This window comes from Dipodomys spectabilis, unplaced genomic scaffold, assembly GCF_019054845.1.
Source record: "Dipodomys spectabilis isolate Male_0828 unplaced genomic scaffold, ASM1905484v1 ptg000141l, whole genome shotgun sequence".
In the NCBI taxonomy this organism is placed as follows: Eukaryota; Metazoa; Chordata; class Mammalia; order Rodentia; family Heteromyidae; genus Dipodomys; species Dipodomys spectabilis.
In genome coordinates this window covers 5,190,380-5,216,338 of record NW_024870818.1, presented here as the reverse complement: position 1 = coordinate 5,216,338, position 25,959 = coordinate 5,190,380, and the positions used below count along the sequence as shown (strand labels likewise).

At 44.1% G+C, this 25,959-nt stretch overlaps 2 protein-coding genes across 4 annotated transcripts in view; both read right to left on the bottom strand.

Moving 5' to 3' along the window:
• The window catches only part of Usp34 (ubiquitin specific peptidase 34), a 209,396-nt gene extending 208,583 nt beyond the window's left edge, over positions 1-813 (bottom strand). For both annotated transcript variants that reach the window (XM_042691171.1, XM_042691172.1), the window contains exon 1: positions 697-813. In XM_042691171.1, coding sequence (XP_042547105.1) covers positions 697-739 — 43 coding nt within the window. In that variant the 5' untranslated portion in view covers positions 740-813. The remainder of the gene's footprint in view (positions 1-696) is intronic.
• An 18,679-nt stretch (positions 814-19,492) lies between these two features.
• Xpo1 (exportin 1) overlaps positions 19,493-25,959 on the bottom strand; it is a 53,909-nt gene continuing 47,442 nt past the window's right edge. For both annotated transcript variants that reach the window (XM_042691132.1, XM_042691134.1), the window contains exons 20-25: positions 25,160-25,354; positions 24,174-24,342; positions 22,358-22,492; positions 22,113-22,272; positions 21,888-21,984; positions 19,493-20,524 (exon numbers count right to left, since the gene is read on the bottom strand). In XM_042691132.1, coding sequence (XP_042547066.1) covers positions 20,378-20,524; positions 21,888-21,984; positions 22,113-22,272; positions 22,358-22,492; positions 24,174-24,342; positions 25,160-25,354 — 903 coding nt within the window. In that variant the 3' untranslated portion in view covers positions 19,493-20,377. The remainder of the gene's footprint in view (positions 20,525-21,887; positions 21,985-22,112; positions 22,273-22,357; positions 22,493-24,173; positions 24,343-25,159; positions 25,355-25,959) is intronic.

Genomic DNA, 25,959 nt, shown 5'->3' with positions numbered 1-25,959 from the left:
TCCAGGAGACCGGCCATGAACTACGCCAGGAGAATATCTGATCCACGGCTCTCCTTTAACAGAATTTGCCATTAAAACGACGCACGTTCCGCCAAGAAATCTCATTATCTATTTTTTTTTCTTAATAAAGGTGGGAAGGTTTCAATCATCGCTATCCCGGTTCATTTTCAGCTATTTAAGGACTGGCAGATGGGTTTCATACACCCACACACCCTCAAGGGAGGGAAAAGCCACCACCCTCTTCCCAAGGAGTTTAATGAAAATGAGCAGGTAAAAAAAAAAAAAAAGGCCTCGGCTGCACGCTGGAAATCAAAGAGGGCGGCCAGAGCGCTCCGGCCTCGGAGCACAGCCCGGTCCTGCGACGCCACCTTCCCGACAGGGCAGTGGGGGCGAAGAGCTCGTTAGTGCCGACGTTAATTGACACCTGTAATGAGGAAACTTTCCGAGAGCTCCCAGGCCCGGCCGGGCCCGAGCTCCGCGGCGGCCGCCACTCGGGCGCCCAGGTAACCAGGCCGGCCTGGGCCTCAGGCGCCGCGACGGCCGCACCATCACGCACCTTCCCGAGGCGCTAGGCCAGCACGCCGCCGCCCGCCGCGATCGTCGCCTCCCGCAGGCCTCAGCAGCCTGGGAAGGCCAGAACGCGGCGCGGGGACCCCAAACCGGGCCCCCCAACAGGCCGCCACCCCGGCTACTTACTTTCATTTAACACCTCCACCAGGTCTGCGCAGTTCTCACACATCGTTCGGCCGCCGCCCCCCCCTCCCCCGCTTAGGTTCGCACTGACTGAGCCCGGCCGGCGGGGGGGAGGGGAGAGAGGCGGAGGAGGGGGCCGGCCGGCCGGCGGGGCGGGGAGGCGACGAGGGCGGGCGGCGGCGGGGACGGGGCGGGGAGCCGGAGGATGGGGGGGGAGGGGGGCCGGCGGTCCCCGGAGCGGGCGGGGGAGCGGAGGGGGGCGAGGGGTGGTGCGCAGGCCGGAGGGGCGCGGAGGCGCCGGCGGCGAGGAAGGGGGGGAGGGAAGGACGGGGGAGGGGAGAGGAAGGGGGCGGGTGGGAGAGAAGCAGCAGAGTCACTTCACCACCGACCAGACGCCGCGGCCACCGCCGCTGCCGCCGCCATTTTAATACAGCGCTCGGGCTGCGCTCGGCTCTTTCCGCCCAGGCTAGGGAGCCGACGCGAGGCGCCTCGCGCTCTCATTCCCCCTCCCCCTCTCTCCTCTCTCTCGCTCGCTGTCTCTCTCCGGCTCGCTCGCTCGCTCCCTCTCTCCCTCTCCTCTCCTCTCTGGCTCGCTCTCTCTCCTCCCGCCCTCCCACCGCTCGCTGCGCACACACGCCGTACGCCGTACGCCGCGCACCCCGCCGAGGCCGGCTCGCCGCCCTCCCTTTCCTCTTCCGTCCGGCCTCCCCGCCCTCGGTCCACCCCCTCTGCGTGCTCGCCCTCCCCACCCCGCCCGGATCTCTGTCGGCGGCCGGAAGGGAAACGCGAAGCCAGCGCGGCCGCGGGGGGAGTCCGGGTGAGTGGAAGATGGCGGCGGCGGCAGCGAGCGGGGCGCGGGGGCGCGGCGTCGCCCACCGCCGCCCGGCCGCGGCCGGTCACCCGCGCCGCTCTGCCCCACCCCCCGCCGCTACGCTTCGACATTTTGTCGGAGGGGGTGGGGGGGAGCCGGGGATGGTTTCCGCCCGGATTCGGGCGCTTGGAGGGTGGGGAAAGCGCTGGGAGCCGACGCTCCAGGCCGGGGTGCTGGCACACAGCCCGCACCCCACGGGGTTCCGAGAGAATGGAACAGCCCTGCCTTAACCTGCGCGCCTTCCAACGCTGTGCGCCTTCTGTGGCCCGGAGCTGAAAGACACCTTGACGGCAGTGGGAATGGCGAGGTGACGGCCCCTGGCCCCTCGCGTACAGGCCTCGGGGCCCCTCCTGGGGACCAGCAGCAGCACCCCGCCTCACCCGTAACGGCGTGCTCCCCGCTGCGCCGGCTCGAGCGCGTAACCGGGGCTGTTAGGATGAGGAGCTAGCCGTGGAGACCCGGTGATGAGGGGTAACGAGGTGAAGGAAATTTCCTCCCCCTTGGCTGAGTTCTGTTCGCTACGAGTGGGCCGACGTAGTGAGACGGCGGCGTCCGAACCGGCGTCTCGGTGAGGCTGGCAGCCGCGGACCCCGCGCAGCTGCGGAGGGACGCCCTGTAGTGCCTACAGCTCACGGCCGCGATCTCACGCCCCGCTCTCCACACTCACGCCTTGCCCTGCTCCCGGGCGCCCCGGTTTTCGGTCGAAGCTGCTACGACGTCTCTGGCCGATCTGTCTTTGAAAGTTACTCCCTCAGGCAGTCGCTTACGGCTGTTTTTCACCCTCCCTTTTCCCTCTTTTGAACAGGGAAAAACGGGTCTCTGCAGGACTGGATTTGGGATTCTGTAAGCTGGCGTTGTTCAGCCAACACCCATTCAGCCTTTTCATGACACAGAGCCCAAATTTCTAAAGTCAGCATCACTGGGAACTTGATCTCAGGAAGGAATGTCACAAGGAATATTTATGATTTGTTTAAAATCGACAGTCTTAGTTATCTGGTTTCTCTAGGGTTGGTCATACAATTGAGTTCCCGCCCACTAAATGTAAGTAGAAATTTGAGGTCTTTGGGGAAGAATTGCCTTCTAATAAAAGGGACAAATTCAACAGACATGTGTTTTAATACTTTTTTTCTGGGGCTGGGAAGGTGGCTCAGTGGTATAGTGCTTGCTTACATGCATGAGGCCCTGGGTTCGATTCCTCAGCACCACATAAGCAGAAAAAGCCCAAAGTGGCTCAAGTGGTACAGTTCTAGCCTTGAGATGAAGAGCTGAGGGACAGCACCCAGGCCCAGAGTTCACGCCCCACGACCAACAAAAATACACTCACACACACACACGTGTGTGTGTGTGTGTGTGTGTGTGTGTGTGTGCGCGTGTGTGTTTTCTGCCTTGGTCTGGCACTGGTTGTTCACTCCTGTATTCCTAGCTCCTCAGGAGGCTAAACCCATTTTGTAGGTTTGTTTCTTAACAAGGAAGCCACAAGTGGGATAGAACCTAACCTGATACAAAATAATAAAATGTGACTCCCTGATGCCTCCTTGAGCTAAGCGTCTATTCCCAGGCTGCTTATGTGAGAAAAAGATTTTTCTGATGGTTGTGACCCCAGCCTATACTACATAGCAAGACCTTGTTGCAAGAGAAGAAGAAAAAGTTATGCTTTTCCCCCAGCTCCTAAGGCTTGAACTCTGGGCCTGGGGGCTGTCACTGTGCTTTTGTGCTTAAGGCTAAAACTCCTACCACTTGAGCTACAGCTCCAGTTACAGCTTTTTGTGATTAATTGGAGATAAGAGTCACATGAACTTTCCTAGCTGGGCTGCCTTTGAGCTGTGATCCACAGATCTTAGCCTCCTGAGGAGCTAGGATTATAGGGTATGAGCACCCAGCACCCTGCTACAGATACCTTATCAATAATTGCATGAATCCAGAAGGACAGAAAAGTCCATGAGACTCTTGGCTCCAATTAGCCAGCAAAAAGCCAGAGGAGAAGGTATGATTCAAGTGGTAGAGCATAGTCCTTGAGGGGGGAAAAAAAAACAAATGAGAGCCCAAGGCCCTGAATTTAAGCCCTAGTAACAGCACCCAAAAAAAACAAAAGTACCTCAAGTATACTTTTTTTTTAAAGACTAAGGATAGATTCAGGGACTAACTTGTGCTAGGCTTAAACTCTATACTTTCTTTTTTTTTGGTCAGTGTAGGGCTTCAACTTGGCCCCGGTGCTGTCCCTCAGCTCTTCAGTTCAAGGCCAGTGCTCTACCATTTGAGCCACAACGCCACTTCCAGTTTTCTAGTAGTTTATTGGAGATAAAAGTCTCATGGGGGCTGGGAAGGTGGCTCAGTGGTAGAGCGCTTGCCTTGCAGGAGGCCCTGGGTTCGATTCCTCAGCACCACATAAGGAGAAAAAAAGCCAGGAGTAGTGCTATGGCTTAAGTGGTAGCGCACTAGCCTTGAGCTGAAGAGCTGAGGGACAGTGCCCAGACCCAGAGTTCAGGCCCCATGACCGGACCTCCCCCCCCCCCCCCCCAAAAAAAAAAGTCTCATGGACTTTCCTGCCTGGTCTGGCTTTGAATCTTGATCCTCAGATCTCAGCCTCTTGAGTAGCTAGGATTACAGGCAGGAGCCATCGGCGACTGGCTTAACTATACTTTTTAATTAAGACCTTAGTAGCTGGAAAATGGTGGCTCACTACTATAATCCTAGCTACCCAAGAGCCTGAAATCTGAGGATCACAATCTGAAGCCAGCCAGATCAGGAAAGTCTGTGCTACCATTAAGAGAAAGTAGAGCTGTGGCTCAAGTGGTAGTGTACAGCCTTGAGAAAAAAAAGCCTGGGGCAGTGCCAAGACCCTGAGGTCAAGCAAAAAAAAAAAAGACTGTCAGGTATGGTGTCCCAGGCTTGTAATCCCAACACTCAGGAGAAAAAAAAGGCAGTAGATCTCAAGTTTGAGTCCTAGTCTATATATCAAATCCCAGACTAGCCTGGGCTACCTAGTGAGACCCCATGTCAATAAAACAAAAAATAAACTTAGTATTATACTTGGCTCAAAGCTCATTCCAAGTGGGCCTGGTCATATACCCAAATGTTAGAACCAAGTATACATGAGGATCTTGGGATTTATCCCCAACACTACAAAAAATAAAATGCTTTGAGAATCCAGATAATTGTCATAAATAATCATTGCTCTTCAGTTATCTAAACCAGTGATCAAAAAACTTTTTTTTCTTTGCGGGGTAGGGGGTGGGGGAGTGTTTGTGCTACTCTTGGGGCTTGAATTTAGGGCCTGAGCATTGTCCCCGAGCATTTTTGACCTGGGTACTCTGCCACCTGAGCCACAGCTTCACTACAGCTTTTTTTTTTTTTTTTTTTTATGATTAATTGGAAACAAGAGTCACAGATTTTGCTGCCCAAACTGGCTTCCAACTACAATCCTCAGTTCTCAGCCTCCTAAGTAGGATTATAGATGTGAGCCACTGTCATCCAGCTTCAACAAACTTTTTGAATTCAAGATATCTCATTCTTGCTCATCCCCCCCCCCCCTTCCAGCTTTTTGTTTGGGCTTACTTCATCCTCAGATCTCAATCTCTTGATTATCTAGGCTTATAGTGAGCCACCAGTGCCCAGCTTGACTTTTTCTTTCTTTTCTTCTTCTTTTTGTTATTATTGTTGTTTGTGGGACTTGAACTCAGAGCCTGGGAACTGTCCCTGAGCTCTTTGTTCAAGGTTAGTGCTCTGCCACTTTGAGCCACAGCACCACTTCTGGGTTTTCTGGTAGTTAATTTAGCATCAGAGTCACACTGACTTTCCTGCCCAGATTGGCTTTGAACCATAATCCTTGAATCTCAGCCTCCTTAATAGCTAGCACCTAGATTAACATTTCCATACTGTGTAATTTATGCAGTTGAGAAGCTGAGATAAGCGGATCAAGAGTTTGAGGCCAGCCTGGTTTACATAATGAGACCATCTTAAAAAAGGGACAGAAGTCAGACGCCCGTTGGCTCACATATGTAATCCTAGCTGCTCAGGAGGCTGAGATCTGAAAAGCGCAGTTTAAAGCCAACCCAGGCATGAAAGTCTGTAAGACTCTTATCTCCAGTTAACCACCAGAAAACCAGAAGTGGTGCTGTGGCTCAAGTGGTAGAGAGCTAGCCTTGAGCTGAAGAGCTCGGGGACAGTGCCCAGGCCCAGAGTTCTAGCCCCATGACCAAAAGAGGGGGGAAGGAGAAAAATTCTGGCCCCAGTGACTTAGACCTGTAATCCTTGCTATTCAGGAGACTGAGATTCAGAAGATCACAGAAAATTCTGAGCACCAATGGTTATGCCTATAATCCTAGCAACTGAGGAGGCTGAGATCCAAAGGATCACAGAAGATATCCAGAGAAGTCTGTGAGACTCCCATCTCCAAAATAACCGGCAAGAAGCAGTTCTAGAAGTAAAGCTCAAGCAGTAGAGCATCAGCTAAGCAAGGGAAACTAGATCTTTTGTTTTTGTTGGTCATGGGGCTTGAACTCTGGCCCTGGGCACTGTCCCTGACTGAGCTCTTCAGCTCAAGGCTAACTCTCCACCACTTGACCTGCAGCACCACTTCCAAAACTGGATCTTTTATCACAACTGTTGAACTGAATACAAAAGTCACTGTATTTAATAATGAAAGCATAGTCTAGTAACTGTGACCACTGACTTACATCACAAAACATTGTTTTCCTTTTTTTTTTTTTTTAAGACAACCATTTTAAAAACTTAAACTATGGGCTGGGAAGGTAGCTCAGTGGTAGAGCGCTTGCCTTGCAAGCATGAGGCCCTGGGTTCGATTCCTCAGCACCACGTAAGCAAAAAGAACAGAAGTGGCGCTGTAGCTCAAGTGGTAGAGCGCTAGCCTTGAGCTGAAGAGCTGAGGGACAGCGCCCAGGCCCAGAGTTCAGGCCCCGTGACCGGACCAAGAAAAAATAAAAACTTAAACTGTACAAGGCACAGAGATCCATCCCTAGCACAACCTCAAGCTCCAAAAATGTGTAAAAACCATTTATGACCTACAAGTAACAGGATAGTCTTGACTTGTGAACTACAAATTACCAAGCTATTATTTATTTCAGCTGCTTGTTATGGGAAAGGCACAGAAGTAAAGTGAGGTTACCTGACTCTTATTTGTTTTTGTGCTGGTACCAGGGCTTGAACTCAAGGCCTAAACACACCACCTTTTAGCTTTTTTGCTAAAGGCTAGCATACTACCACTTGAACCGTGGTTCCACTTCCAGCTTTATTTTTTGGTGCTTAATTGAAGATAAAGAGTCTCAGAGCCAGGTGCTGGTGGCTCATGCCTGTAACCATAGTTATTCAGGAGGCTGAGAGCTGAGGATTGCAGTTTGAAGCTAGCCCAGGCAGGAAAGTCCATAAAACTCTCACCTCCATTTAACCACCAGAAAACCGGAAGTGGTGCTGTGGCTCAAACGGTAGATTGCTAGCCTTGAGCTGAACGGCTCAGGGACAGTGCCCAGGCCCAGAGTTCAAACCTCACATCTAACAACAACAACAAAATAAGTCTCACAGACTTTTCTATGAACCACAACCCTCAGATCTGCACCTTCTGAATAGCTAGGATAATGAGCATGTGCCTACATCCAGCCTGACTCCTATTTCTAGACTTTTCACAATATTGTGCCTCTTGAAACTTTTTTATTTTCTTGAATAATGGATCTGAATTCTGGTGAAATTCTTAAGTCCTTTTAAATCTACTTATTTCGAACCACAAATCAACAATTGCCTTTGCTAGCTTGAAGAATGACTTTTCGATATTTTATATGCATGTCACCATCTAGTGGTAGAGTTGTGCTTTACAAAATTATACAGTCTGGGGTTGTGGATTTAGCTCAGTGGAAGAGCACTTGCCTGGCAATTGCAAGGCCCTCCCTGTGTTTGGTCCTTAGCTCTGGAGAAAAAAAATTAAACATTCTACTATGAATTTTGTAGTTTTCCATTTTACAGTATATTTGTACTATAGTTGGGGGGAAAGGCCCATATAAAACTACCTTTTGGGCTGGGAAGGTGGCTCAGTGGTAGAGTGCTTGCATGAGGCCCTGGGTTCAATTCCTCAGCACCACGTAAGCAAAAAGAAAAAAAGCCTGAAGTGGCACTGTGGCTCAAGTGGTAGAGCACTAGCCTTGAGCTGAAGAGCTGAGGGACAGTGCCCAGGCCCCACGACCGGACCCAAAAAACAAAACAAAAAACTAACTTTTTCGGGCTGGGAAGGTGGCTCAGTGGTAGGGTGCTTGCCTTGTATGCATGAGGCCCTGGGTTTGATTCCTAAGCACCACATAAGCAGAAAAAGCTGGAAGTGGCGCTGTGGCTCAAGTGATGGAGCACTATCCTTGAACTGAAGAGCTGAGGGACAGAGGTCAGGCCCCAGGACTGACAAAAAAAAAACTACCTTTTTCAAAAAATTAGCATTTTTCTGGAAATTACTTGCCCATAGCATTCTGGTTGTCATTGAACACAAGACTTTACCTATGATGTTTTTATTATTTCTGGAGTGTACAACTCAATCCTGGTGTTAATATTGGAGACCAAAGTTATTATGGAATTTTCTCTTACACCATGCTCTCTAGGTACTATTCTGTGAAGGTAAGGTTCTATATAGTTTTTTTTTTTTTTTTTTTGGTCGGTCGTGGGGCTTGAACTCTGGGCCTGGGCGTTGTCCCTCAGCTCTTCAACTCAAGGCAAGCGCTCTACCACTTGAGCTACAGCGCCTGAAGGTAAGGTTATTATGAGGCAGATGTGCTATTTCATTCTTGCCATACTACCCATAAGCTCAGAAAATTGCTGTTCTTAAATTATTAGAAAGGTTATTTTCTAGTAATTACTAGAAAGACTGACCCTAAACTTTTCTGCTTAAGGCTGATGCTCTACCACTGGAGCCACAGTTCTACTCCTAGTTTTTTGCTGTTAATAATACAGTCTCACAGCCTTTCCTGCTCGAGCTGGCTTTGAACCATGATCCTCATTTCATTCTTTTTAGTAGTTAGAATTGCAAGCATGAGCTACCAGCACCCAGCAAGCATATTTTAACTTCCTATTTGTTTTTTCTTGTCAGCCACAGGGTTGAACTCTGGATCTGGGCATCATCCTTGACTTTTTTGCTCAAAGCTAGTGCTCTATCACTTGAGCCACAGCTCCACTTCAGCTTTTTTGATAAGTTAGTTGGAGATAAGAATCTCATAACTTTCCTATACTTTCTGGCTTTGAATGTAGGTCCTCATATCTCAGCCTCCTGAGTAACTAGGATTACAAGGTGTAGCCTACTGGAACCTAGCCCGATTTTTTTTTTTTTTTTTCTGGTCCTGGGGCTTGACCTCAGGGCCTGTGTACTATCCTGAAGCTTTCCCTGCCCAGGCTGGCTTTGACCCATGATTTTCAGATCTCAGCTTCCTGAGTAGCTAGTATTACAGGCCTGAGCCACCAGTGTCTGGTTTCCATCCTTCCTTGCTTGCTTCCTTCCCTCCTTTCCTCCCTCCTTTCCTCCCTCCCTCCTTTCTTTTACCCTCTGTCTCACTCTATCTCTGTCTGTCTCTTTCTCTCTTTTTTCAAGTCAGTCATGAGGCTTGGACTCAAGGCCTGGACAGTCTCCTTGAACTTTTTCACAAGGCTAGAGCTCTGCCACTTTGAGCCACAGCACCTCTTCCAGTTTTCTGTTGGTTAATTGGAGATAAGAGTCTCTTGGGGAAGTGGCTCAAGTGGTAGAGTTCTAGCCTTGAGCCCCACAACTGGAGGAAAAAAGAGAGAGAGAGAGCGTGCTTAGGCACAGTGCCCAGGCCCTGAGTTCAAGGCCCAGTACCAACCAAAAAGAAGAAAAAAAAAGTAAAATAAGCCATTTAGCCAGGTGCCAGTGGCTCCTGCCTGTAATCCTAGCTACTCAGGAGGCTGAGATCTGAGGATCACAGTTCAAAGCCAGCCCGGGCAGGAAAGTCCACGTGAGACTCTTATCTCATAAACCACTAGGAAACCGGAAGTGGCGCTGTGGCTCAAGAGGTAGAGCACTGGCCTTGAGCTGAAGAGCTGAGGGACAGCGCCCAGGCCCAGAGTTCAAGCCCCATGACCAACCAAAAAAAAAGGTCTCTTGGGCTTTTCTGCTCCAGCTGGCTTTGAACCATGATCCTCAGATCTCAGCCTTCTCAGTAGCTAGGATTATCAGCATGAGCCACTAGTGCCCAATTCTTTCTTTTTCTTTTGAGATGGTATCTAGGCACCAGTGGTTCATGCCTATAATCCTACCCACTCAGGAAGCTAAATTCTGAGGATTGCAGTTCAAAGACAGACTTGGCAGGAATTATCTCCAGTTACTACCAAAAAAGCCAGAAGTGGACCTGTGACTCTAGCCTTGCACACAAAAGCTCAGCCTTCCCAGTAAACTCTTAAGTAAAAATGGTAGAATTTCACACTTCAAAAACTGGGGCTGGGAAGGTGGCTCAGTGGTAGAGCGCTTGCCTTGCATGCATGAGGCCCTGGGTTTGATTCCTCAACACCACATAAGCAAAAAGAAAAAAGCTGGAAGTGGCGCTGTGGCTCAAGTGGTAGAGTGCTAGCTTTGAGCTGAAGAGCTAAGGGACATTGCCCAGGTCCAGATTCAGGCCCCAAGACCAGACCCCCCCCCCAAAAAAACAAATTGTAAAATAGTGGCTGGGAAGGTGGCTCAATGGTAGAGCTCTTGCCTTGCATACATGAGGCCCTGGGTTCGATTCCTCAGCACCATATAAAAAAAAGCCAGAAGTGGCCCTGTGGCTCAAGTGGTAGAGTGCTAGCCTTGAGCTGAAGAGCTGAGGGACAGCGCCCAGGCCCAGAGTTCAGGCCCCATGACCGACCCCCCCCCCCCCCCCAAAAAAAAAAAAAATTTGTAAAATAGCCAGGCCCCGGTGGCTCATGCCTGTAATCCTAGCCACTCAGGAGGCTGAGATCTGAGGATCGCGGTTCAGAGCCAGCCCGGGCAGGAAAGTTCATGATACTCTTATCTCCAATAAACCCGCTAGAAAACTGGAAGTGGTGCTTTGGCTCAAGCGGTAGAGCGCTCGCCTTGAGCTGAAGAACACAGGGACAGCGCCCAGGCCCCACGACCAACAACGAAGAAAAAAAAAAAGTTACCAAAGTTCAATGCTAGTCTAGTCAGAATAGTCCATGAGCCTTTATCTCCAAAATAGCAAGAAGCAGGGTTGGAAAATCTGACAACCAGGGGCTGGGAAGGTGGCTCAGTGGTAGAGCGCTTACCTTGCATGCATGAGGCCCTGGGTTCGATTCCTCAGTGCCACATAAGCAAAAAGAAAAAAGCCGGAAGTGGCACTGTGGCTCAAGTAGTAGAGCACTAGCCTTGAGCTGAAGAGCTGAGGGACAGCGCCCAGGCCCAGAGTTCAGGCCCCACGACCGGACCCAAAAAAAAAAAAAAAAAAAATCTGACAACCATCGCTCAAACCTGTAGTCCTAGCTATTCAGGAGGCTGGTAGCTGCTGGTTCAGGTTAAGAGCCAGACCAAACAGACAAATCCAAGAGACTTTAACTTTTTTTTTTTTTTAACTTTTTTTGCCAGTTAACTGGCAAAAAAAAAAAAAGGCTAGATCTGGATATGTAGTCCAAGTATTGAAGGGGTAACAGTGAGCAAAAAAGTCAACCCAGCGCATAAAACCCTGAGTTTAAGTACATACATCCACTTACAAAAAGACCCTATTTCAAAATTAACCAATACAAACTAGGACTTGTGGCATGACTCACTGATAAAGTGCTTATACACAGTTCAAACCCCAGTACCACACACACACACACCAGGAATGCTGAGGTAGACCTTCAGTTCTAACAAGAAACCAAGGCAGCAGAGCTTATGAGTTTTCCCTTCCTCCTTCCCTCCTCTCTCGCCTCTCAAAAATAAAAGTGGTTCACACCTGTTTTCCTAGTTACTTGAGATGGGATTTTCTGAACTGACATCAGATTCTCACCTTATTAACTAGCAAAGAACTGGAAATAGAGGTGTGGCTCAAGTGGTATAGCACCAGCTCAGGAGTAGAGAATACACAATACCATGGGTTTAAACTCCAGCATGTAAAAAAAAGTAGAGGAGGAGGGGCAGCTAGGAAGGTGACAGAGGTGGAGCGCTTGCTTTGCATCCATGAGGCCCTGGGTTCCATTCCTCAGCACCACCTAAGCAGAAAACGCCAGAAGTGGCCCTGTGGCTCCGGTGGTAAAGCACTAGCCTTAAGCTGAAGAGCTGAGGAACAGCGTCCAGGCCCAGAGTTCAGGCCCCACAACTCACCAAAAACAAAAAGCAAAGAAAAGGAAAAAGAACAACAACAATGGCTTAAACTCAACGGTTTAAACTCCAGCACAAAAAAAAAAAAACCCACCTCAGTGGCTTAAAAACTCATGCTAATCATGTGGACCACATGCTTAGTTAAGCAGGACATGAGGTACGGGAGACTAATTAGATACCTGGTTCCTGTTATCCTAGCAACTCAGAAGGCTGAGAACTGAGGATTGCTGTACAAAGCCAGCCCAGGCAAAGAAGTCTAAGAGACTATTTCCAGTTAAATGACAAAATGCCAGACTAAGTTGTAGAGCATCGGCCCATGAGCTAAAAGGCTGAGCAAGAGCTCAAGGCCCTTGCTGATCTCAAGCCCCTGTAGGAACACACATATACACAAAAAGTGGTAGGCTGCTTAAGACTAGTGGTGTATAGTGGCTCCATATAGGTACCTCCAATATGAGGAAAGAGGATAATTGCCTGACATGGTTTGTGTTTCCCACTCCCCTCAATAGCAAGATTCTGAGACAAGGATACAAGAAGAAAGTAGTTTGTCTTGATGTCATCCCAAGAATGACTGCTAGGATAATAGAGAAGTTAGTCAGAAAATATGGAACATGAGAAATACAAGTGTTCATTATCCAGCCCTTTACCCTTGAGTATAACTGCAGCCTGGGAAACTGCATACTAATATGAAACAAAATTTGCTTCAAGTTTGAAGAGTACACTTGAAAGTGGAGACAAGGCTGGAAATGTGGCTTAGTGATAGAGTGCCTAGCATGAAGGAAGCCCTGCATAACCAGAAAACACTGGAAGTGGTACTATGTCTCAAGTGGAAGAATGATAGCAAATGACGCTCAGGGACAAAGCCCAGGTCCTCAGTTCAAGCCCCAGGACTGACAAAAAAAAAAAAGGATTTTAGGTTTTGGGGAGCCTAGATATCTAGGGACAAGACCCAATTTTTTATTCTTTGCAAAAGCAGCAAATAATAAGACCCAATACATAATTAGCAGACCCTAAACATGTATAGAATTGAATTCACATTTACCCAACCAACGTTTTCCTGAACCTGCCCATCTTTGGAATTCCAGGGATTCATGCTACTCTAGTGGTCAGTTTATAACTGCCAACTCAGTTTCGAATTTCATGAAATATTAGCAGCCTGCAGTCCATCAGAAAAGTTTGGAAGACAGCTAAGCAGTGGTAGCTCACAGCTGTAATCCCTAGCTACTCAGGGAGATCTGAGGATCAAGGTTCAAAGCCAGCCTGGGCAGAAAAGTCCATGAGACTTACCTCCAATTGACCACCAGAAAACCAGAAGTGGTGCTGTGGCTCAATGTGGTAGAGCGCTAACCCTGAGTGAAAAAACACAGGGACAGCACCCAGTTCCTGAGTTCAAGCCCCATGTCCAGTAGAAAACAAAAGTTTGGAAGATACCATGACATTAGGGGTTCACTTTTTATAATAAAGTTTGAACTCTACCACTTCAGCAACATACCAAATGGTTTCACCTTCTGTATATTTTTTGTTTTCAAACAGGGTTTCGCTATGTAGCCCAGGTAGAGAACTTGCTATGTAACCCAACCTGGCCTCAAACTCCCAGTCTTCCTTCCTCAGGCTCTCAAGTGTTGGGATTAACACATGCCTAGCTGAATAAATTCACTATTTTTACTTAGTGTGTGTGTATGTGTGCACACGTGTGCACACTGATACTAAGGCTTGACCTCAGCACCTGGGAACTGCCCCTTAGCTTTATTGCTGAAGGCTGGAATTCTACCACTTGAGTTCTGCTTCTGGCTTTTTGCTGGTTATTTAGAGGAAAGAGTCTCAGACTTTCCTGCTAAGGCCAGCTTCAAACTATGATCCTTAGCTGTCGGTCTTCCTAAGCACCTAGAATTATAGCACTGGCACCTCGCTTAAAATCTCTTTCTTTCGTTCTTTCATTTTTTTCTTTCTTTGTACCAGTACTGGGGCTTTAACTTTTCTGCCCAGGCTGGCTTTGAATGGCAATTCTCAGATCTCTACTTGCTGCCTAATTAGGATGAGCCACTAGAACCTGGCCTAAATTCACTTTTGATATTTATATTCTTTTTTTCTGGGCCTCAGTAACGGATGAGGATAAATTGAGTTTTCACTCACTTTGTTCAAATTTTTCATGAGTATACACTAAAATGTTCAACTGATTAGAAAGATCCTAGCAAACACACCAAAGATAAAAATGTAAAATATGAAAAAAATAAAATGTCTTTGTAGCAGCCATTCATGAAACACTAAATAAATGCTGTCCTCTATCATACTCCAGTTTCTGTACTTTGTGTCTTCGAAATTTGTGGTCTAGGACAAAAAGACTCTAGATTCAATCTCTAGCAATGAAAAAAATACAATCAGATTAAAGGAAGATAGTCTTTGAGGAGGAACCCAAAGGCATAACTCCTCTGAACATCTAAAATACTATTTATCATTGTTAGGAGTTTACAGTGGTGTAATATACTTTGTAACCAAAATAATCACTGATTTTTATTTCATTTGTGCTATTGTATCTTGTTCTTTTATTCCTTTTTTTCCCCCAGGAGAGTGTCCTTCATCCATCCATTTTGTTATTGGAACCTTTAATGACAATAAAATCACCCAAAATGATAAAACTTTAAAATACATGTACCAACTCTCTATCAGAAATTTTTTTTCCCCCAGGGCTTAGGACCGAACCCAGGGCCTTGCGCATGCCGGGCGGGTGCCCTTCTGCTGGGCTAAACCCCAGCCCCTCTATCAGAAATTTTAATTTTTGTTCTTCAACTCTTACCTGTATTCCACTGTTCCAACAAAATTATATCCAAAGCTAGGCACCAGTGGCTCATGTCTGTAATCCTAGCTGCACAGAAGGACAAGATCTGAGGATCAAAGTTTGAAACCAGGCCAGGCAGGAAAGCCTGTAAGACTCTTACCTCCACTAAACTACCATATAAAACTAGAAGTGGCAAGTGTGCCCTTGTGCGTGCATGAGCACTCTCTCTCTCTCTCTATATATATATAGAGAGAGATATATATATATATAGAGAGAGAGAGAGAGATCTATCTATATATATACGTATGTAGATATATTGATGCTAAAAACATTTTATCAGTTATCATACCTCTTTGGAATAAAATAGAAAAAACTGAAATACTATTTATTTTGTATAAATAGTTTTTTGTTTTTTTGTTTTTGCCAGTCCTGGGGGTTTGAACTCAAGGGTCTGACACTGTCCCTGAGCTTCTTTGGCTCAAGGCTAGTACTCTACCACTTGAGCCACATTGCCACTTCCACATTTTCTGTTTATGTGGTACTACAGAAACAAACCAAGGGCTTCATGCATTCTACCACTAAGCCACATTCCCAGCCCTATATTTCTATCAATTCCAGGAAATGGAAACTTTTTTGTTCGTTAGTGATGGTAGTGTTTGTTCTTGCTTTTGGGGTTGTTTCTGTCTTTTGAGGGGGTCTGCAAAATTTGAAAAAAGGTGAAAAAATGTAGATACAGCACTTAGTAGACAGTATATAGAAAATGAACTATGCAACTTACAGGCAGAGAAAGGGGGAAAGTGAAAGGGTGTCACTGAACAATAAGAAATGTATTCATGCTGAGCGCCAGTGGCTCACACCTGTAATCCTAGTTACTCAGGAGTTGGAGATCTGAGGATCGAGGTTCAAAGCCAGCCCGGGCAGGAAAGTCCATGAGACTCCAATAAACCACTAGAAAACCGGAAGTGGTGCTGTGGCTTAAGTGGTTGAGTGCTCACCTTGAGCTGAAGAGCACAGGGACAGCGCCCAAGCCCAGAGTTCAAACCCCACGACTGACAAAGAAAACGAGAAAAAAAAAAAAGAATTGTACTCACTACCTGACTTATGAAATGGTACTCCATCTGTATAACACATTAATTAAAATTACATTGAAAAAAATTCCAGGAAATCGAAACATGTTTTGTTGTTACTGATGGTGGTCGTTTTTTTGTTATTTTGTCTTCTTTTTTGAAGTGGAGGGGGCAAAGGGGAACAGAAATGGGGCAGTGTGGTATTCAGTATACACTACGTAAAAAAATGAACTCTTCAACTTGTGGGCAGGGACGTGAGGGGAAAACTGTAGGAAAGTGAAGGAAGGAGTGACATTGTCTTAAGAATTGTACTCACACCTGGGAGCAGTGGCTCACACCTGTGGAGATACCAAATGAGGACTGAGGTTCGAAGCCAACCCAGGCAGAAAAATCCCCATGCGACTTGTATCTCCAGCTAACAACTCCAAAAGTGGAGTGGTGGCTCACTGACAAAGTGCTATCCTTGAGCAAAAGGGCTCAAGGACAGCACTTAGGCACTGAGTTCAAACCCCACAACCAACCACAAGGAAAAAAAAATGTACTTTTTATGTGACTTATGGAACTGTAACCCCTCTGTACAATCTTTTTTTGTGTGTGTGAAAATACTGTACAGAGGAGTCACAATTACATGGGCAAGATAATGAGTACATTTCTTATCAAGCATTGTAGCCTCCTCCTTTGTTTCCCCTTCCCTGCCTCCCCTTCTGTACAATCTTAATAATAGTCATTTAAAAACTAACCACTGTCTAATAATAGTAAAATAATTTTAAAAAATTAAAATAAAAAGGTATCACAAATTGCTGAGGGAAAAATAACCTGTAGGAAAGAGAATAGTTATTTAACATATTCCTTTTATGTTTTGGCAGTACTGGCGTTTGAATTCAGAACTTCACACTTACTAGGCAGGTACTCTATCACTGAGGCGTATGTCCAGCCCTTTTGAGATGGAGTCTTTGTTTTGTCTGGGCCATGATCTTCCTATTTTTTGCTCCCCACCATAGCTTGGATGGCAGGATTGTATCCTCCTGACTAGCTATTTGAACTTTGCCCAGCTGTAACATGGAATCTTTTTTTTTTTTGAGACAGTCTCACTATGTAACTAGCCCACATTGGCCTAGAACTACTCTATTCTTCAGCTTCCTGAATGCTTACAGTAGTATGCTACTTGGTTTATTGTTTACTTTATTCTAATTTTTTAATTACAAATTTTACTGTGTTGCAATATTCCTGTGGTGTTGGAGATGGAACCCAGACCTTGTATATTTGAGCATACTAGGCAAGTGCTCCTCCAGTGGATTACATCTTCAAATTGTTTTCTTCTTCTGGGGTGGGAGTAGATGGTAGTGTTGAAACTCAGGATTTTATGCTTGCTAGGCATGAACATTTTTGTTTTTAAATTAATGCCAATATAGTCAGGAGTAGGTGGCTCAAACCTATTATCCTATGTACTCAGGAGGCTTGAGATATGAGGATCTAGGTTCAAAGCCAGACCAACTCAGTACCCATGCCAAGTCAAGCCCCAGGCCAAGCTAGGAAGTGTACACGTGCATACGCACGCACACACACACACAAAGAGCCAATATATGGCTAAGTATTTTGTGTTTGGGAAGGAGGGAGCTGCCCCTAGATTTTAAGTCAGGGCCTGGGCTCTCTGCCTTTTGTCCTCAAGGATAGTGCTCTACCACTTGAACCACACAGCTCCACTTCAGTAGTTTATTGTAAAGGCTCACTGACTTTCTTGCCCAGGCGTCTTTAAACCATGAACTTCTGATCTCAGCCTTCTGAGTAGCTAAGTTACAGGTATGAATCACCCAGCTGTATTAAAGCTATGATATAGAATGAGCTGTGGCTCAAGTGCTGGAGCACTTGACTTGAAAGAAAAAGCTAAGGGACAGAGCTAGACCAAATTCAAGCCCCACTACCAGAAAAATTGTTGGAGCTTCATTGTGGTCAAGTTCCATTGCCAGAATTTCTGCACCAAAAGTAAACCTGTGGCACTGGTTAATCCATAGCTGTCAATACATTTCTATTTCAAAATAAGCTAACCTAAGTTACAAGAATGTTACTAAATCTTCAGATTTAGTGCAGTTGGCAGAGCATTGTCACAGCACATATGAGGTTTTCGGTTTGACTCCTAGTTCCAAAGAAAAGCCACTGTAGTTCAGAGGCTATTGAATAGTAGTCATGGCACCAAGAACCTTGCTAGCAGTGAGCCTTTTTAGTTTGATTCAATACAGAATCTTCTCTTGCCTCCTTCCCCCAAAGGTGTGCTTAAGGATATTCTATTTTTAAGGAGTAACTGAACTTTTGGCTAGTAGTACACCACTTGAGACTCCAGCCCTGTTTTGTGTCAGTGCTGAGATTTGAACTCAGGAAACGGACTGTCTCCTGAGCTTTTGTGCTCTAGTACATTGCTCTACCATTTTGAGCCATAAAGCCACTTCTGGCTTTTGGGGTAATTGGTTAAGTCTTAGGGGATTTCTGCAATCATCCTCGGACCTGAGTCTCCTGAGTAGCTAGGATTACAGGCCTGAGCCCCAGTCCTGCTTTTGGCTAGTTACTTAAGACTTTTCCCTTTGTGTTGGCTTAGAACTGCACAATCCTCCAGGTCATCAAGCTTGTTGAATGCTATACCTAAGAGTTTTGTGAATTAGGAACATATGTAAGAGTTCCATATACCTGTCATTGTTCTAAACCTATTGTGTAGTTTGTTACACTATCTGTAATCAGAATTAAACCAGAGGATAAGAAATGGTTATTGGCAAATCTACAGAGATGAAAAGCCTTTTACCTCCAAGGACTATTTGGCCTGTGATAGTATATACTGTTAATGTTTGTGTTGCTTTAAAAAAAAAAAAGTCCTAGATTGAATTCTGAATCCTACCTGAAGCTGCTTGGCAAAGCTAGGCCAAATAGAGGGATTTATTTGTCCTATAGGGTAGAACCCTATAGGTACAACCCACCTACCCCAAGAAGTAGAATATTCTGAGGAACATGTTCACTTTGTACAACCATTAGCTCTTTAGAAACATTACTTGAAGCCAGGTGCTGGTGGCTCACACCTGTAATCCTAGCTACTCAGGAGGCCAAGATCTGAAGATTGTGGTTAGAAGCCAATCCCATCAGGACAGTCCATGTGACTCTACCTCCAACAAACTGCTCAGAAAAGCTGAAAGTGGAGCTGTGGCTCACATGATCGAGCACTACCTTGAGCAAAAGCTCAGGGACAGCACCAAAAAAACAAAAAGGGCAGGGAATGTGGCTCTGTGGTAGAGTGCTTGCCTCCCTCGCATGCATAAGACCCTGGGTTCGATTCCTCGACACCACATAAGCAGAAAAAGCTGTAAGTGATGCTGTGGCTCAAGTGGTGAGAATGTTAGCCTTGAGCTGAAGAGCTGAGTGACAACGCCCAGGCCCAGAGTTCAGGCCCCATGACCAACCAAAAGAAAAAGGTATTACTTGTGAGCCAAGAATCAAACTTCATTTAAAAATGTTTCCATGGAGCAGTGGCAGTGGCTCACACCTATAATCCTCGCTATTCAGGAGGGCTGAGATCTAAGGATGGAGGTTCAAAGTCAGCCCAGGCAGGAAAATCTGTGAGACTCTTAATTGATCTCCAATTAATCACCAGAAAACTGGAAGTGGTGCTGTGGCTCAAGTAGTAGAGTACTTGCCTTGAGCTGAAGAGCTGAGGGACAGTGAGTAGGCCCAGAGTTCAAGTCCCATGACCGACAAAAAAAAAAAAAAAGTTTTTTTCCATGGTTAAACACAATCTCTCATTAATACAAAATAATTCTGAGCCAATAAAGGGAAAATAAATGTAAACCAAGTTTATTTTGCTTTTTAAGTAGTGTTCTTAAAGCACTACAGCTTGGTAAACAATGTAAATTAGTATAAGTCATCTCAAAAGCCAGAGTTTTATTTTGTTTTTTTTTTTTTTAATGAGTTGTTAAAAAGATGCAGCCTATTCTAACAGGATAAATATTTTTAACCATTTCACTTTGAGTTAATGAAGGCTCACAAATGAGCAACACTCCTCATTGAGGAAAACAAAAAGCTGTTGTCGACAAGCGACAGCACACACACACAAAAACAAAAAGAACTCTGTAAAAATAACTAACCATGTTCCCATATTTTTGAAGTCGCTTTACAATGGGATGATATGCACATGATCTTGCTGCAAATTTGCCGTACAGACTTGTAATACATGTACTCTAGACAGACAATCCAGTCCAAGAGGTGCTAACTTCAGACAATGCAGCACTGTAATCCTTTTATTTGTTTTACTCATTGCTTTTTCTTCTAGACTGAAAATCAGGCTAGAGAAAATACTCCCTAATTAAAACTGGTATTGTTTCCAAGAAAAATTGTGTAATTTTGCTTTAGAATTTACAAGAATATGTTCAAATCGAATTTGCTTCCTCCCCCTAGCCCTGCCACAAAATGGGCATGAAGTAAAAGTTTAAAAAATGCCTTAATTTTTTTCAACTTCATGCAAACTAAAGATGACCAAAACAAAAGCTTAAACAATGGAAGGATATTTCACAGAAAATCTTATACAAAAAACACATAAGAAAAAGGGCCACTAGGTGACATTTTAATTTACAAATTGGCATCATTTTGGTCGACAAATATCCAGATGCTATTTTCTTCTGCAAACAAGTGCTGCAGAGAAAAAATACCCAGCATGACTTCAGATTTTAATCACACATTTCTTCTGGAATTTCATGTGGATTAAGTATGCCAGGGACAGACATTTGAAGTTTATGTTTCTCTTCTTGAGCCTGTCGAAGAGCTGTTTCTCTTTCTTCCAAAAACAGATCAGATGTGTCTTCACCTGCGAACTCCTATGAAAATAGACAGTTCAAATGTCAATATAAAAACTTTCATTAAGCCTTTGTGGGTGAAAAAAAATTAGTAATAAAAATGTCATTTACAAATTTACAAAGAAACAAATTATTCATAAGCCAGCCTTTAAATTACTGCACCAAACTTGAGGTGGGGGACTAAGTTACCAAAGAGGCATGGTGTGATCACATATATGCCTGCACACACATATAAAAAGTTATTGAGGCCTCATTTCAACCAATAAAATGTGGGCATTGTTTCATGTGCCTCTCATACCAGTTATATGTAAGGTCTAAGTAGGATTGTCATTAGGTTGATTCAGACAAAACCAGACTAAACAGCTAAAGCCAACAGGGGCTGGAAACTTGGCGGCTCAGATGGCAGAACCTACAAAACAAAGGTTAACCAATTGCTCCTCTGTTCTAAATCCTTGGGTTGGGGACGTTGCTTAATGGTAAAGTGCTTACTACTTACTACATACAAGGCCCTCAACTTACTCACCAGCAACACAAAAAGACAGCAAATAAAAGTGTTACTTGAATTATATAATAGAAAAGAAGAGTGCGGTATAACTTTGAAAGTAAGAGACAAGTAAGCTGCTTAAACCAGGGAGTTTGATACCAGAAAGGGCAACATGACCCTGTCAAACAATTGTCAGTCATGTATAGTCCTGTGACCTGTAGTTCAAGGCCAGTCTGGGTTACAAAACATCAATACTTAGGGAGCTAATTCTATAGCTGAGTGCTTACACAGCATGTACAAGGCCATGGGTTCAAAACAATACCTGAAAATCTAAGCCTAGCAATTTCAATCACAGTACTGCAATGAACACTTAAATAATCTACAATTATATTAACAAGATTTCAAGGGCTGGTGGTGTGGCTGAAATGTCAAAGCACATGCCTGACATGTGCAAAGCCCTTATTTAAAACCCAGCAATAACCAAACAAAAACAGCAAGCAAATAAAAACAAACACAAAACTGCCCAAGTCTTCAAAACAGCACCCTCTTCATGGCCTCATCCAATCTTCTTTCTTGTCTTAATTCAATGTTTAATTCAATGTCTTAATTCAATATTAACTCTTCATTAATGGGTCTCATACTTTGATCTCTAACACTATACATTATTTTGAAATGAACTGATTTATACTGCAAATCAAATGACTAATTTTCTTCCCTTTTCCTGCCTCCATTGGATTCCAACTGTGATTCTCAAATCTTATCCCCCGGTCCCCTCTACCCCCCAGTAAGCTAGGATTACCAGTGTGAGATGCCAGCCACCCAGCTCAAATGACTAGTACTGATAAAATTAAATGTTTACACTTAGACTTATTATTTTTACTCCTGCAAAAAAATAGATACCTTTATTTGTACTAAGAAATCCCTCAGATGTTCCTTGAAAGCAGGAATATCTTGATTTAAGCTGAAAAGCCCAGTCACAAAGAGTTTTACTTGAGCACTGCAAATCAAAACACAAAGATTAATCATCCTTAAAAATTGAACATTTAGTTATTTTAAAAGTTTTGATCCCAGAACACTGAAGTAGCAATTTTTAAATTTAAATAATGCGTTTAAAAAATTATTTACTCTTGTAGATGAGGGAATGCAGACTTAAGAAGATTAGCCACATATTCCTGAATAAACATTTGGTTGTTAACTGGATTTCCAGGATTTAATGGTGTACTTATTTTTCCTTCTTCAACCAAATTAAACATATATGCAAGAATCGACGCATGCATTGTTAAACCTGTTGATGAGAAGAAAATTAATAACCCTAATATGAAATTTAACAATTTAGGACACTTGATATTTCAATTGTTTTAAATCCTTACCAGCAGTATGTGAGGTGTCTGTTACAACAGAAAAGATATGCTGAAGAATATCACAAAAATAAGTCTGATAGAAACTCTGAGCTGCAGCTTCTTCTTGTGCAACATTTTGTAAGAGTGTATAAAGTATCTGTAAGCCTAAAAAAGTTACAAAGATAATTAGACTGATAAACATATAAACTGATAAACATTCACTAAAGTATTCTCATAATCTAACTCAAAACTTTTTTATGAGCCTTTAATTCGGTGTCCTCACTCCACTTTCTTCTATTAGGCTGATGTAACCATCTGAACCAGTCCTCCAGTCAAACCTTTTGCTGGGCTATAGGAGACTGGAGTCTTGAAGACTTCTGCTAGGGTTGGCTTCAATCCCCCCATCCTCCAGATCTAAGAATCTAGTTAGGATTACAAGTTGTATCCTATTCGCCTTTTTTGATTAGGACCAATTAATAACCTAAATCTTGAATAAGTTATGGAATACACCTACAATCAATGCCAGTTTAAAAGCTAAGTAATTTATAACCATTACACTACCCTCCTACTACTATTTCTGAAACTTTAGGCTAAACATATATGTATGTTCCCAAACATGCTTTTGTATTGATTACTAACACGTTTTCATTGTTACTACAATTGTACTGGGATGTTCCTTTATATCTATCCCTTGCTGATTCAGTGCTATAAAGGAAAAGTATATAGGGGACAAAGGAACAATCATTTGAGGATATGGAACTTTAGTAATGTCTGCCCATCTTGAATTAATAAGACTTTTCTTAGGGCTGGACATACGTCTCAGTAGAGTGCTGGCCAGTGAGCGAAAGAGTTAGGTACTGAGTTTGACTCCTGATCTTGAGGGGGAGGGGGGGGGGATTGATTCTATTTTGCCTAGGGACCTGCTCTAGAACACTTGACTGAATTACTTTTAGACATCCACATAATTCATTTATTCAAAGACATTACAAAAAAATTATATCAACCAATTTATAAGTGTACAACTACTAATGTGTATATATATATATATATGTAGTAGTTCCCCCCTTCCTATTAGAGAAGGATACTTTCCAAAGCCCCTTGTGAGATCCTAAAATGGAGGACAATATTGAACCAACACATATCTATAAGTTTATAAAGTAGTCACAGGAAAAAAATGATTAACAATAATTGGCACAACCAATACTGAAATGCTGGAGCCGTAGTTGATTTCATAGAGATATCTAACAAGAAAATAAGTGAGAAGAGGGGTTAAGTTGGGAGGAATGGGAGAATGATGAATGAGGCAATATTGACCAAGAAGAATTATATTTAAACTGATTTGTTGAATATGGTAATCCCTTTGTACAACTATGTAAAGATAAATACAGCATACAAGTGCAGAATAAACAGACTAGGCAAAAGGGTTACATTATGTCTGTGATTTAAGCATGCTATTCAGAATGGTGGAGAATTTTTTTTTTTGGGGGGGGGGGGGGGGTGTCTGGTCGTGGGGCCTGAACTCTGGGTCTGGGCACTGTCCCTCAGTTCTTCAGCTCAAGACTAGCGCTCTACCACTTGAACCACAGCACCACTTCTGGCTTTTTTCTTTTTGCTTATGTGGTGCTGAGGAATGAACCCAGGGCCTCATGCATGCAAGGCAAGCGCTCTACCACTGAACTACCTTCCCAGCCCGAGAATTTTTTAATTCGGAGTTTTCCATTAATATATTAGGACCCTGGTTGACTCCAAATAACTAAAACCTCAGAATGAATGGATGAGAAAGGGACCTATTACATAGTTTTTGAGTAGGCTAACAAACAAAAGTATACCTATTCTATATACTTACCTGTATCAGCAACATTCCTCATAGTATGTTTGAAAGCCCAGATAATAGAATCCAAAACAAGTTTAAACTGTGCAGGTGGAATAGCTAAGAAGGCTGGGAAACAATGAGAATTGACAGCCTGAAGTAGTAAAAAAAAGTTCGTTCTGTGTTCAGGATATTCTTCAAAATCCTAAAAAATGGTAAGAACAAATATCTAAATGGCTTACTCATGCTAAATGGGAGGAAAGAGGCAAATTTTAATTTAGTACAAACAAGAATCCCACAAGTCAATCATTTCAAAGGTAAGCTCAAACTTTTCAAGATGAAAGTACAATGTATTACACATGAATGAACAAATGGAATAAATGCAAAAAACAAAAGGCTAGCTGTCAATGGCTCACACCTTTAATCTTTTGTTGTTTTTTTTGGGGGGTCCAGTCGTGGGGCCTGAACTCTGGGCCTGGGCATTGTTCCTCAGCTTTTCAGCTCAAGGCTAGCGCTCTACCACTTGAACCACAGCACCACTTCCAGCTTTTTTCTTTTTGCTTATGTGGTGTTGAGGAATCGAACCCAGGGCCTCATGCATGCAAGCGCTCTACCACTGAGCCACCTTGCCAGTCCCACACCTTTAATCTTAATCATCCAGGAAGCTGAGACCAGAGGATCCCAGTTCCAAGCCAGATGGGGCAGACAAATCCGAGACAAATCCAGTTCAACCCCACTAAAAGTGGAAGTATGATTTAAGTGGTAGAGTGCCAGCTTTGATTAAAAAGTCAAGACTCAGTAGTGACACACACACACACACACACACACACAAAACCAAAACCAAAAATAACACAAAACTGAAGATTACTTCTCTATCTAGTATTTAGTAACTGATAGTTAATATTAATCTTAACTTCAGTGCCCTAGTATTATAGTAATAAATTCAGGTCATTTATACTTTAAAAGAGTAGAGGCTATACCATAGAATCGACCACTATACAAATCACATGTAAATCACTTACCTTATTTATCATATTCAATGTGCACTCAAAAACAGCATCAAATATTTGAGGTATTTCAGCTGTTATATGTCCCCCTAACTTGTTGACAATAATGGCCATAGTACTAAGTACTTCTGGTTCTCTAGCAGCTGGGACATTTCTCTGGTAATCAATGAGAACTGCATCCAACAGAGGAGGAACAAAATTTTCAGCTACCTGTTTAAAAATAAAATTGTTAAAGGTCTAAATTTCGTAATAAAAACAACTAGGGGATTCTGTGCTTCTAAGATTTAGGTGTATAATCCTTAGTAAATGGGAAAAATACGCTTTTATAAGGTTTTCCCAAGTTCAAGCTTTTAAAAAAAAATTTTATTTGTTATTATAAAGGTGATGGAGGGGCTGGGAAGGTGGCTCAGTGGTAGAGCACTTGCCTTGCATGTATGAGGCAAAAAAAGCTGGAAGTGATGCTATGGCTCAAGTGGTAAGAGCATTGGCTTTGAGCTGAGGGACAGCACCCAGGCCCAGAATTCAGGCCCCACAACCAAAAAGAACAAAAAAAAAAAGGAGATGGGGGGGCTGGGAAGGTGGCTCGGTGGTAGAGCGCTTGCCTTGCAATGCATTAGGCCCTGGGTTCGATTCCCCAGCACCACATAAACAAAAAGAAAAAAGCCAGAAGTGGCGCTGTGGCTCAAGTGGTAGAGCGCTAGCCTTGAGCTGAGGGACAGCACCCAGGCCCAGAGTTCAGGCCCCACAACCAGATCCCCCACCCCCAAAAAAAAGGAGATGGGAAGAGGGATTACAGTTACATATATTAGGTAAAA